The sequence below is a fragment of the Quercus robur genome, chromosome 12, assembly GCF_932294415.1.
Source record: "Quercus robur chromosome 12, dhQueRobu3.1, whole genome shotgun sequence".
In the NCBI taxonomy this organism is placed as follows: domain Eukaryota; kingdom Viridiplantae; phylum Streptophyta; class Magnoliopsida; order Fagales; family Fagaceae; genus Quercus; species Quercus robur.
Window position 1 is genome coordinate 4,929,674 of NC_065545.1, and position 14,114 is coordinate 4,943,787.

The following is a 14,114-nucleotide window of genomic DNA, read 5'->3' on the forward strand; positions in this document are numbered from 1 at the left end:
CCAATTACATAAAATCATGACATATGTTCTTAATATGTGAAACACATATATAACATTGCTCAACAAATTATTAATAGTTTATATTTTTTTAATTATTTATTTATAGGAGGATTTTTTTTTTTTTTAAAGGACTTGGTAGTTCACATTCAAATTTAAAGATAGAATGAAAAAAATAAATAATTCATTTAAGATCTCTGGGAATAAACCAAACATTATAATCTCAAATTCCTAGGAATCTTAAAAGATTTCCAATGAAACTAAATATAGGAATAACTACATTCCTAGGCATCCAGATTGCAAAGAATCACATTCCTAAGAATCTGGATGCCAGGAGTAATGTGGATTCCCCGTACCAAACGTCACATTAGCGTACTTTTCAAGCATTTACAACATCTTTTTTATTTTTATTTTTTATTTAACTTCTATTCACAGAGTCATAAACCTCTACCTTTCTCTCATGCAGTACCAGATTACTTTAGCAGATTCTAAATAGCAGTCAAGGCTTGAAGCACATGGATTTCTCCTCATTGAATCCAACAAAGTAATTCCGCTTCATTTCATTTTCTCACCCACATATCTAAGATTTTTCCAATCTCATTTCACCCAAATATATGAGATTTTCCTCAAATCTCACTTCATTTCCCTACAAATCTAAGATTTGTTTGTTTCTTTTTTTTTTTTTTTTTTAATAATTACAAGAACCTGTTTAACCGCTCCAATTTTCAGTTTTTATTTTCCTTAATATTTCTAAGACAATCGAATTAGATTAGTGTCTAATTCTCAATTATACCGATAGATCCGGTCTAGTTTTTAAAACCATGATATAATTGATTGTAACTTGCATTGATATTCACGGCAAATTTTATAATCATTTGCCAACCCTCAACCAACAGTCAAATGGTATCTAGAACTAGAATCATCTTACATGGGCAATATTTATAACACTAGCAGTCTAGCAGCCGGCCAATTGCCTTTTATGTGTTCCAAACTTGCCTGAATTAAACTATTAATGTAAACCAATTCACACTCACCAATGCAACAACTTTTAACTTATATATATATATATATATATATATATATCTTCCCAAGTGAAAGTCAAAGACTTAGCAAATTCCATCCTTGGTTCCTTACACAGCTATATTATAGTTACTCAACAATTTGAGCAGAAAGCTCATCACAAAGCTAGAGACTAGAGAGTTCGCCATGTCAAGTCAAACTGCTCCCTCAAATCCCACCGTTGATCCCTACCAGCACCTCCAAATCTCCCTCAATGCCGACGGCACGATCACACACCTTCGAGAAGTCCCGAACACTCCACCCACACCTAATCCTAGCCACCCCACTCCAGTTCTCTCCAAAGACATCCCTCTAAACCAATCAAACAACACCTGGGTCAGAATATTCCTACCCAGAAAAGCACTTGATCATAACTCCTCCACTAAATTGCCTCTCATAGTTTACTTCCATGGAGGAGGGTTCATCCTTTACAATGCAGCCTCATCAATTTTCCATGTTCATTGTGCCAACATGGCAATTGACCTCCACGTCATCATCGTATCCGTCGAGTACCGCCTCACCCCAGAGCACCGTTTGCCGGCAGCTTATGATGATGCTATGGAAGCGTTACACTGGATCAAAACCACCCCAGATGATTGGGTAAGGGATTATGCTGATTCATCTAACACGTTTATTATGGGTGGTAGTGCTGGTGGTAACATAGCCTACCATGCAGGATTACGAGCAGCCACAGAAATCGATAAACTTGAGCCTTTGGTGATCAGAGGGTTGATATTGCATCAACCATACTTTGGTGGGTCCCAAAGGACTCAATCAGAATTGAGGGACAATGATCCAATTTTGCCACTAAGTGTTTGTGATCTAATGTGGGAATTGTCATTACCAATTGCTAACCGCGACCATGAGTATTGCAATCCAAAGGTTGGAGATGGGCCTCAGCTTCTGGAAAATATCAAGCTTCTAGGATGGAAGGTCTTGGTGGTGGGCTGTGATGGGGACATTAAATTTGAACATCAAATTGAGCTGGTAAAACTGATGAGAGAAAAGGGTGTGTCCATGGTGAGCCAATTTGGAGAGGGGGTTTATCATGGGATACATATGGTTGAGCCTGCCAAAACTAAGGCACTCAATGTGGTCCTTAAAAATTTCATATTATCTTCATAGGTTGCCTAGGAAGAATTGGTGGTGTGTGTGTGTGTGTGTCACTGTGTTGGTTTGCGATGTTATCTTGTGCATATATTTTAATAGAATAGTCCACACGTCAAAAGTTTTGCACAAAGAATAACGTCGTAATTTTGTTGATGTGATTAATGCTATGTTGTTATACGTATTGAAAAGTCGTTGTTTTGGCTTTGATGCCGTTAAATCATAAATAAAACATCATTTTCATAATTATTGTTTTCCATCTTCTCTGTTAAAAAGGAATAATGCAAAAAATACCACTATTTTACAAAAAGTTTTATAAACTGCTGATGTAGTGAGTGATTATTGGTAACTGAAAAAGTAATATTAATGGTAGGCTTAGATAAAACCAATAAGAGATTGGTCACATCAACATTTTGTAAAAATGTTATAAAATAGTTTATGTCTGTAGCATTACTTATTAAAAAGACCATTAATTGAAGTTTCAAAAAAAAAAAAAAAAAAAAAAAAAAAAAAAAACCATTAATTGTTGGCATGGGGTTATGGCGTATGGGGTTTTCTATGTGTAAAAAGTGGAATAATTTTTTTTTAGGGGGAAAAAAGTGGAATAATTGAATTAAAAGTTAGAACCGCATTTTATTATATTATTACTAATAATAAAAATTACCATCTTTTTATATATATACGGCTCTACCATATATATAATCTTTGAAAATAAATAATGACACTTAAGAAACACAAAAACTTTAATGAAAATTTAATTTTTGTGCTTTATAGTCATCTACACATCAAATATCTTTCCAAAAAAAAAAAAAAAAAACACATCAAAATATTCATAATACTATACATAAAAAATTAAAAAGAATACCTGCTAGGATATATATATATATATATATATATGTGTGTGTGTGTGTGTGTGTGTGTGTGTGTGAAGAGAACAATTGAGTTATTGATCTTAATATTTGAGAAATAATGAGAGTATATATAGTTAGCTCAATAGATAAAGTCTATTGTGAAAATGTGTGAAGAGAACAATTTCAATTGATAAAGTCTTTGCATCATAAAAAGTAATCATTATAGAGATAATAAAGAGTAATCATCATGAAGAGACATAAGTTGAAATTCTATTTTATATATCTTGAAATTCTATCTTATATATCTTATATATCTTTAGAAAACAATTGTTTGTTCTAAATTAAACAATTGCTAAATATTATCCCTCAATTTGAGGAATTATATCATAAAAAATAATATAGAATTAATTTATTAATTATTTGTTCTTAAAATATTGATAATATACTTTTAGTTGAAGTATAAGTCAAAATGCAGATTTTTTTAGAAAGAAAACTTGGGTTGTTGTTTGGGATTAAAGTTAAGAATTTTTTATAATTGACTTCTAGTTTGAATAGAATTTAAATTTGTTGAAGTTTAAATGATAAAGTTTTACCTAAATTAAGCAATTGTTAAATATTATCCCTTAATTTGAGGAAATACATCCTAAAAAATAATATAAAACTAATTTACTAATTAGTGAGAGTAACCACTTGGCGCAATCATGACTTCTAAACTCAACTTTTATTGTATAGTACTAGTATTATGCTTGTGCGATGCACGACTTAATCAAAATTTATATGTAAATAAATTTTTTTATTAATTTACTTAAAATAAATAATAAAAATAAATGAATATTTTACTTTTAAGTTACATAAAAAAAAAAAAAATGCAAAACGGCGTCGTTTTAGTGGGTCTAACAGTAGCCACTAACAGAAATGTAACAGAGCCCTACATTGACAAAAATTGAAAGTTAGAGGACTGAATTAACAAAACTGAAAGTTGGAGGACTGAAATGAAAAAATGTGGAAATTAGAGGGTCAGTTTTGCATTTTTGCCTTTTTTATTTTTATTTTGATACATATATATGGGGGATTTGAATAATCCCCTCTTAAAAATAAAGTCTACTCGGCAATTTAAAATTTACATAAGTGATGTATATCTAAAATTCACTCCTTGTTTTATTATGCTCATAAAGATATCCTCTCTTTGCGTATATATGGAATAGCATCGCTGTAAAAGAGGCATAGCTAAAATATATCAAATATAAAAGAGGTGTTTAGTACATGAACTCAAAAACTGAAAATATGTGTTTGATAACATGTGTGGAAATATGTGTAAGTGAAAAAATGTGTGGAAATACATATAATGTTGTTTAAAAACTGAAAACATGTGAATATCTCTCGATCTCTACGTATATATGGAATAGCATTGCTGTAAAAAAGGCATAGTTAAAATATATCAAATATATGAAGTTTGACATGCTACCATAAATATATATATATATATATATATATATATGGATGACCACTTTATTATTATTATTTTTTATACAAGATAAAATTCTATTCTAAAATAATTTAAGTGTATATCTGTGTGAAATTCTATTTCAAAGACTTGAACCTCGGCCTTTGGTTCCTACATCTCACAAATACTTATACTTGTGAAGTGACGATCACAGTTACCTAATTGAACAATACAAGAGTTTATATATTTTCCTTATCATTCAACTATTTCCTTTATTTTATAGCAAAGACTACTTAAATTACTGAACGAATACTATATATGAGCACGCCTAACTTGTGATGTTAGCAATGTAATAAACGACAGATCACGCAATAATATTCCATCTAGCAACCCACTAAGTATTAAATACAAAATAGACCAACGAACTGAATCACTTATAAATTAGGAACCACAACACTATCTAAGCACTGCACTGCAGCTAAACAATCTTTTTTCGATTCTCAAAAAACAAAACAAAACAAAACAAAAGAAAGCTTTCTTTATCCTTTCATCAACAAGATCAGTGCCATGTCCAGAGACCAAACTGCCCCACCGGTTTCCACCATTGATCCCTATGAGCAAGGGCGTAGCCAGGAATACATACTTAGGGGGGCCGGGTTGCAACAGAGATATACTAAATATAATTCTTAAGTCTATTGGATACAAAATTATCAACTTTCATATATCATTATATACTTTAACATGTTGGGAATTCAACCGAAATTCCAAACCTGTGAGAAACAAAAAAATAGAGAAAACAAAACGCCAAAAGTAAAACAATCACACGCACAAGACAGTATTTACGTGGTTCGGCAATTTGCCTACGTCCACAGAGTTGCAGGGATTTCACTATTATCAAAGAAAATTACAATGTGCGGCTACAGTGTTTTTCTTTCTCAAAAACAACAACAAGACAAAACCCTAATCACCAAAAAAACGGCTTTTATATCCTACGCACAGGATTCACAATGGGCTACAAAACGGGCCAAAAATTTTTTCTCGGCCCAAGCCTCCGCTCCATAAACTAAGTCTCAGTAAATCTCCCATTATTCGAGTCAGGTCAAGTCATCAACCGAATCAAATCATGCCTGACAACGATTTTTCATGGAATAAAATTCATCCATTATCATCGCTATAGTGAAATTCCCTGCAATTTCCTTCTCTATATAAACTATCATATTATCTGCCAAAAGCTCATCCTCCATTCTATTGCGAAGTCTTGTTTTTAACAACTTCATAGCTGAGAAAGCTCGTTCTGTAGTTGCTGTAGAAACTGGAAAGGTCAACACAAGACGAATAAGTCTATCAATCAAAAAATAGATTTTAGACTTTCCTGAAATTTTTAATCCCCTACATAGCTCGGAAATTGTACTCATATTCTGAAAATCTGGATGTTTTATCGCATCAAACTCATAATGTTGCAATTGAGACTCCAAAAGTTCTTGTTCATATTCTGTGAAATCTTAAGGATAATATTTATTAACCAAATTGCATATATCAACAATTTTGAATAATCTAAAAGCATCCTTAGGATTTAAAGCTGAACTAAGAATGACAAGTTCCGTTGTTAGTTCACAAAATCTACTTTTCAATTCTTGCAATTGAAAGTCTATTGCAACTATAAATATGCCAATTCTGAAATGATGTTCCATTGTTAAATCGTCATCTTGACGACGATATCTACCTCGACCCTTAGTGTAACGAGCATTCATATCAGGAATATCAATTTCATGTTGCTCACAAAATGATATAACACTAGCAAGTAAAGGCTCCTATCCATCATCTCTCAACTTTTGAATAAGTGATTTTGTAGTTGAAACTAAATGCATGGCATTTAAAAGGTCTTGAGAATGTTGTTGCAAAGCTTGACAAAGAACATTAGTAATTCCCATTATCTCTTTCATCAAATGCAAGATTAAAATAAATTCAAATGATGTTAATACCTGATAAGCTCCCTCGATATCACCGCGTTGTTTATAGTTAGCCCCTTCCTCAAAGATAGTGTTGATAACTTTGCAAGCAGCATCAAACATTTTAATCAAACTACAAATAGATTGAAAATGAGATCCCCACCTAGTATCTCTAGCTCGTTGCAAAGTACCAATCTGGTTTGCACCTCTTCCAGTCTCAATTTCATTAGAAGCAATCATATTCTCAACTTGTTCTGCTTGAGCATGTTGCAATTCATCATTACGCTTACTAGAACCAACAACAATATTGATAATATTAACCAAATGATTAAAGAATTGATGAACATCTTTTACTTCTCTAGATGCTGTAACTAGAGCTAATTGCGACCTATGAGCCATACAATGTACATAATAAGCATATGGGCAATCTTTAAGAAAAAGAGCTTGTAATCCATTCCATTCACCACGCATGTTACCAGCCCCATCATATCCTTGACCTCGAATATTTTCAATGTGGAGGTTGTAACGAGAAAGGACAGCACATATCTTATTCTTTAAAGTCAATATAGTAGTGTCTCTAACATGCATAACATGAAAGAAACGCTCTTTAATGAAACCTTCTTTATCAACAAACCTCAAAATGATGGTCATTTGCTCTCTCTTCGACTCATCCCGGGCTTCATCAACAAGAATGCAGAATTTTGCATCCCCAATTTCTTCACGAATAGCATTTCGCACATTACTAGCAAGAATATGCAAAATCTCCTTTTGAATTGTGGGTGATGTATATTTGGCATTTCCTGGAGCATTTTCCAAGACAACACTAGCTATTTTGTCATTGAAAGTTGATGTAAATTTTATCAATTCAATAAAATTACCTCTATTTTTTGAATCAAAGTTTTCATCATGACCTCTAAAAGCACAAGCTTGGAATGCTAGCCATCAGCACACTCTATTGAGGTTTTGAGCCGCAACCGATTATTCTCTAATTCTTTTGACATTTGTTTCTCAATTAGCTTGTCAATATGTCGTGAATAATTCTTTAAATCCTCGCAACATTTCACAGCAATTTTATGTGGGAAGTTTGGTTCTTTCCCTTCATGACGAATTAAAGGACAATTCATTCCATCTTTCACCTTTTTCCAATTATTAAAATCTGTTGAAATGAATGCATCTGATCCGGGACGACCTATTGGTTTCTTACTAAAAAAGTAGCACTATAGACAATATAACGCATCCATTGAAGGTGAGTATTCCAACCAATCATTATGTGAAACAAACCATGAAGGTTGAAATCGACGATGATGAGTATCATCATTGTATGGATAGACTATATCTATAGGTTGGTATAGACCTTCTATGAGATAAGCTCGTCGGATTTCGTCTTGTTTGTTGATAGGAAATTCACATATTTGTTTACGTGTTCCTAGATCATGATCTATCTCTTCAGATTGAAATTTTGGACATTTGGATGGGTGTTCATCAGGCATCGAAGTATTAACATTTGTTTCTACAGCCACAGGTGTCCTAATTTCTGAATTGCTAACATCTTTTTTCTTAAAGAATGCATCAATTGTTTTTCGTTTGCTCATAATTCTTTTAGCTTTAAGAATATGACTCAAAAATTAACTTGAAAAGAATTTTAAAAAATAAAATTTTAATTAGAAATTTTTGCTTAGTTATATGAATGTTATTCATACTCAAGAAAAAACAAAATTTCCACTATAATTTAAACAGTCAACCCATTTTTAATACAACTTTAATTAATAATAACCCCTCAAACAAAAACAAAAATAATTTAATTAATTTGTCTTTTATAATGTATTGGTTAATTTAATTATATAGCTTTAATTATTGTTGTTTAGCGTAACAATAAACTATATTGCTTTAATTTATTTGTCATTAATTATAATGCTTTAATTTGTTATATTGTTTAGCCCAACAATATAACAAATTAAACACACGTTACACTAAAGACCAACACACGTTACACTAAAGACAATAAACACCAATTTGTTATAACAATATAACACTAATTTGTTATATTGTTTAGCCCTTTAATTTGTTGTTATAATGCTTCACAAAACAGTAAACACACGTTACACTAAAGACCAACACACTGACCAACAAAAAGGGATAAGATAAAGACAAATTTAAAAAGACCAAAAAAAAAAAAAAAAAAAGGCAAAAGCCAACCAATAAAAGAGTGAGATCAGATTACAGATAGGCTATTAAAGTTAAAGAATAAAGAGACTCAAAGAGAGATGTTCATAAATCATAAATTTCATTTCAATTTTTTCATTCAGTCATTCAGTGAGATAGAGAGAGAGAGAGACTGAGAGAGAGTCAGAGAGAAAAACCTTGAGGGAGGGCCGGACTACCAGAGTCGAAGCGAAGGAAGCAACGAGTGAACGAGCAACGCTGCACCGGAGCAGAGGCAGAGCAATCTGCCGTCTGCGATCTCCAATGACTGATCTACCGTCTACGATCTACAAAAATTTCATTTCATTTTTCATTTCAATGAGAGAGAGAGAGAGAGAGAGAGAGAGAGAGAGAGAGAGAGAGAGAGAGAGAGAGAGAGAGAAAAAGAGAGAAATACCTTGAGGGAAGGCCGAAGGGAGCACCGAGCACCGGAGCAAAGGCAGAGCGATCTGCGATCTCCGATCTGCGATGAGGGGCGAGCGACGACGACGACGACAAGCGAGCTGCGGCGTCGCGGCGACGTGACCGTGGGTTACTGGGTTTGGTTTGCTGGGGTTTGGTTTTGGTTTGTGTATTGGGGATTTTTTTTTTTTTTTTTAGATAAACACCTCTGTCACTCTGTGTTTGTGTTTGGTTTACTGTTGAGTTTGATTTGCTTTTGCTGATTTGCTCTGTATAGGCAGTATTGGGGTTTGATTTCTCTGCCAGCGACGTGATGGGTTCGATTTTCTGATTCTCTGTAATTTTTTTTTTTTTTTTGGGGTTGAGAATCCGTGGGCTTGCCGTGAGCAAGCTACTGGGCTCACCGTGGGCTTGGCTTGCCATGGGCTTCTCTGTTAAATTTTTTTTTTTTTTTTTTTTTTCAGATTTTAGTTCAAATTTTTTTTGGGTTTTTTTTTTTTTTTCTTGAAAGTAGAACAGATAATTTTTTTTTTGTTTTTTTTTTTTGTTAATTTGAGGGTGTTCCTAATTTTTTATTGAGGCCTAGGAGAATGGGTGAGAAATGGGTAGGGGGGGCCGGCTGTCTCATGTTGGGGGGGCCTATTTATTTTTTCTTCATAGTCTAATGGGAAATTTTTTTTTTTTTGCAGGGGTCATGGCCCCCCAAGCCACTATGTGGCTCCGCCCCTATTTATGAGTACCTCTAAATCATCCAAAACAGTGACGGTACCATCAAACGTCTCTACGAAATTCCTAGCACCCCTGCCGCACCTGATCACAACGGTTCCACCTCTGTGATCACCAAAGATGTCACTCTCAACCCAAATCACAACACTCGGTTCCGCATGTTCCTAGCTCGCCAAGCACTAGATAACACCTCTACCAACAACAGTGTCGGTAAGACAAAACTTCCTCTCATTGTGTACTACCATGGTGGTGGTTTTATTCTTTTAAGTGCTGATTCCACCATGAATCATGATTTTTGCTTCAACATGGCACTTCAACTCTCCGCCGTGGTCGTCTCTGTCGAATACCGTCTCGCTCCCGAGCACCGCCTTCCTGCAGCGTACGACGATGCAGTGGAAGCGTTACATTGGATCAAATGTACACAAGAAAAATTGTTACGTGACTTTGCTGATTATTCTAAGTGTTTTCTAATGGGTACTAGTGCGGGTGGCAATATAGCCTATCACGTGGGGCTACGTGCATCGACAGCCGTTAGTGACTTTGAACCATTGAAGATCAAAGGGCTGATTTTGCACCACCCGTTCTTTGGTGGGTCAAAAAGGACTGAATCCGAGCTAAGGTTGCTCAACACTCCAGTTTTGCCACTATGCAGTACTGATTTGATGTGGAAATTGGCTTTGCCAATTGGGGTTGACCGTGATCATGGGTATTGCAATCCAACGGTGGGTGATGGATTTGAACAATTTGATCAAATTAGAGAGCTGGGTTGGTGGGTTGTGGTGACGGGTTGTGATGGAGACCCATTGGTAGACCGTCAGATGGAGCTGGTAGAAATGTTGAAGAAGAAGGGTGTTAAGGTAGAGGCACAATTTAATGAAGGAGATTATCATGGGGTGGAACTAATGGATGTCACGAAAGCTAATGCACTGTTTGTGTTCCTAATGTATTTCCTAGAAAAATGCTAGGTTGGTTGGTTTCTCGTTTCTGCGAGTTCACTTGGAACCTATCTTGTTTTCTTTTATTTTCTATGAATATATTTTTTATTTAATAAGCAAACTAAAATTAAGTTTCTTATGAGTGTTCTCTAATTCTGTGTACTGTAAAAGTTTACAAGTAAGCTGTAATAGAAAAATTCAGCCTCAAGTCCACAACAATTATGAGTCGGTTGGGCTTTGTTTATACTTTATAATACTCCTACTAGCTCTAGTCTTTATAGAGACATTTAATTTTGACTTATAAATAAAAGCTATCAAGAGGTTTATCTTATCCTAATCTTTAGACCGTAAACCGCTGCTATTTTATCTTCAAATCAGACATAGTGTTTATTTTCTTCTCAAAAAATAAAGTCAAGGCATCAAGGTTGTAGGTTGTAGCCGCCCTTTGCTGTTGATTTGTCCTAAAACGCGTCGCAAAAAGAAAAAATGAATTGCAACTTGTATTATACTTTTTTTTTTTTTTGGTTGCTCTGACGTGTATTATACATTTAAACTTTAAGCAAACTGAAAGAGCCGTCCTCTGGTTGCATCTAAACTAAAGTCAATTGCTTTAGAAGATAGATGGCCCTAGCGCGGTAAGAAGGAAGCTTAAGGGGTCCGTTTGGTAATGTTATTCTAGTAATATTATTTGTATTTTTTGAAAATACATGTGAATAAAAAAGTATTTGAAAATACGTGTAATATTGTTTAAACACTGAAAATTTTTGTTTAAACAACGGTAACAAACGGGCCCTAAAATTCCTCATTTGAGAAATCGGTTGTCAAATATTTATTGTTAATGAGTATGCAAATCATATGTCATAAAAAAAATAAAAATTCATTCAAATAGATGCCTTTTAGGTCTTTTTCAAACTATTTTGTTGTTATGGGTCTAGCTTTATCTTGAATACAGTTTAAAATTTGATGAAATAATCTAGTTCAACAAGAAGAGTGGATGTAAGTTGAGGTTGCCAATTTTGTTTTGGTTATCAATTTATTGCCAACCTTCTTAATTACTTACTATTCTTTCTCTTTTCTCTTTAGTAGTTTCTAACTATTTCTCTTTTCCATGGATGATATTTGGTCAAGTTCATAGGCTCATAGCCACTGAAACCTAAACCAATAAAATAGGGTTTACCGGATTAGGATCCGGTGCAATTCACCTCATTTGTCTAACAAACTTTTTCTACCTTTTACTTCTTATAAAATTTTTCTTAATTTTTTTCATTAATGGTTGAGATTGAAAATTACTTTTTGCAACTATCAATCTCAACCATAAAAAGTAATTGCATCAGGTGCAATATGATCTCAATCCGAGTTTACCAAGAAAAAACATGATCCAATTCAGGTCACTAATCAGGTGATAAGGCTAGAATGAGTTGTTCTTTTTTTTTTTTTGGTAGCTTGTTTTGGACTTTGGATTATTTCCTTATAATATTGTTTTGGGCAGGTCGATTTGGACCTAAGTTCTAAAATGGATCTAAGTGTTTGGCCCAAGTCCATGCTCAGCCTTGCTTGGACTGAAGGAACTCGAAGTTTACTCTAGGCAAATCAAATGTAATTATCACATATTCCTACCTAGGGGTATGCAGCCAACCTACTAAAACCGACTTGACCCAACCCAACCCGCTAGGTTGGGTCAGTTTTTAGTGGTTGGTGAGTTGGGTTGGGTTATGGATTTTTTTTTTAATAGCAAATCGTGTTGGGTGCGGGTCATAACAATCACAAACCCGCCTAACCCTATCCGACCAACCTATATATTTAAAATTTAAATTATATATATAGAAATATATTATATAATTAATAATGTTTTCTCATATTCGGCCCTTCCTATCTAAAACCCAATTTCCTTACAAACCCTAACAATTTTATTTCTCTCTTTGCCACCTCCCACTCCTATTTGTTTATAACTAAGTTGGGATACTAGTTTATGTATATTTTGTTTATCAATTCAATTGGATATGTTTTGTTTATAACTGAGTTAGAATACTAGTTTATGAATATTTTATTGATCAACTCAGGTGACAGGTGGAATATATATTTTTCCTACTCAAGTTAGTAATAATAGTAATAAAAAAACTGTCAAACTCATGGGTTCAACCCAATTTATGTGGGTTGGATTAGGTTGGGTTGTACCTTTGTGATGGGTTGGGTTGGGTTGAATTTTTTTAACCCACCATGGTGGATTGGGTCGAATACATTGGTTATCTTTGTACCTTATAGTGTTTTTGAATCATTTTTTTTTTTGTTTTGGAAGCTTATACCTGATAGTATTAATTAATACAACATCTAACATATTTTTGGATCTATAAGCAATAGACTATAAAGAAACAAGAGGCAGCCAAAATTTCTAACAGCCATCAAAAGAGAGTAGAATGTCAGGTCAAGATGCACCAATCAATCCCACGGAGGTTCGGTAATCGAAGACAGCCATCAAAATTTTATTTTTTCTTCTCTCTTCATTTTTTTCCATCCATATGTTTGTTCTTTTTCTTTTCTTTTTTCTCATGTTTTTTCTCCTCCACACACATATCCCCACTTCTCCTCTTTATCTTCATTTTTTAATTTCATTTTCTACCTTTTCATCTACTTGTATGATCTCTACTAGGATCGAAGGTCTTGGTGGTGGGCTGTGATGGGGACATACTGTTTGAACATCAAACTGAGTTGGTAAAACTGATGAGAGAAAAGGGTGTGTTAGTGGTGAGCCAATTTGGGGGGGGGGGGGGGGGGGGGGGGGGGGGGGGGGGGGGGTGTTGGTGGGGGGGCTGGTTATCATGGGATAGATATGTTTGAGCCTGCCAAAGCTAAGGCACTCCATGTGGTCTTAAAAATTTCATATTTTCTTCATTGGCTGCCTAGGAAGAATAGTCCACATGTCAAGTCTTGCACAAAGAATAACGTTGTAATGTTGTTGATGTGATTAATGCTATGTTGGTATATGTATTGAAAAGTCATTGTTTTGGCTTTGATGCTGTTAAATCATAAATAAAACACCATTTTCATAATTATTGTTTTCCATCTTCAGACCATTAATGGCATGGGATTATGGCCGTATGGGGTTTTTTATGTGTAAGAAGTGGAATAACTGAATTAAAAGTTAGAAGCTAGAACCACATTTTATTATATTAATAATAATAATAAAAATTACCATCTTTTTATATATGCAGTTCTACCATATATATAATCTTTGAAAATAAATAATGATACTCAAGAAACACAAAAACTTTATTAAAAATTTAATTTTTGTGCTTTATAGTTCATCTACGCATCAAATATCTTTCAGTAAATAAAAAACCCATCAAAATATTCATAATACTATAAATAAAAATTAATTTTTTTATGGAATAATATAGAGTAAATTAATTTGTCTGTTCTATATTTCGCTATCAGCTGCTTCGTC

At 33.9% G+C, this 14,114-nt stretch overlaps 3 protein-coding genes across 3 annotated transcripts; 2 read left to right on the forward strand and 1 right to left on the reverse strand.

The window, feature by feature from the left end:
• Nucleotides 1–1,089: 1,089 nt before the first annotated feature.
• Nucleotides 1,090–2,409, forward strand: LOC126707927 (carboxylesterase 1-like). Its single transcript, XM_050407670.1, has one exon. It carries the CDS (start codon nt 1,204–1,206, stop codon nt 2,179–2,181), a length of 978 nt encoding a protein of 325 aa, XP_050263627.1. The 5' UTR covers nt 1,090–1,203; the 3' UTR covers nt 2,182–2,409.
• Nucleotides 2,410–5,579: 3,170 nt separating this feature from the next.
• Nucleotides 5,580–7,897, reverse strand: LOC126708051 (uncharacterized). The gene is made up of 4 exons (XM_050407873.1): nt 7,762–7,897; nt 6,441–7,207; nt 6,182–6,269; nt 5,580–5,950 (listed from the first exon to the last, which is right to left on the reverse strand). The coding sequence occupies exons 1-4, from the start codon at nt 7,895–7,897 to the stop codon at nt 5,580–5,582; spliced, it is 1,362 nt and encodes a 453-aa protein (XP_050263830.1).
• Nucleotides 7,898–9,718: 1,821 nt separating this feature from the next.
• On the forward strand, nt 9,719–10,916 carry LOC126707929 (carboxylesterase 1-like). Its single transcript, XM_050407672.1, has one exon. The coding sequence runs from the start codon at nt 9,896–9,898 to the stop codon at nt 10,700–10,702; it is 807 nt and encodes a 268-aa protein (XP_050263629.1). The 5' UTR covers nt 9,719–9,895; the 3' UTR covers nt 10,703–10,916.
• Nucleotides 10,917–14,114: the final 3,198 nt, after the last annotated feature.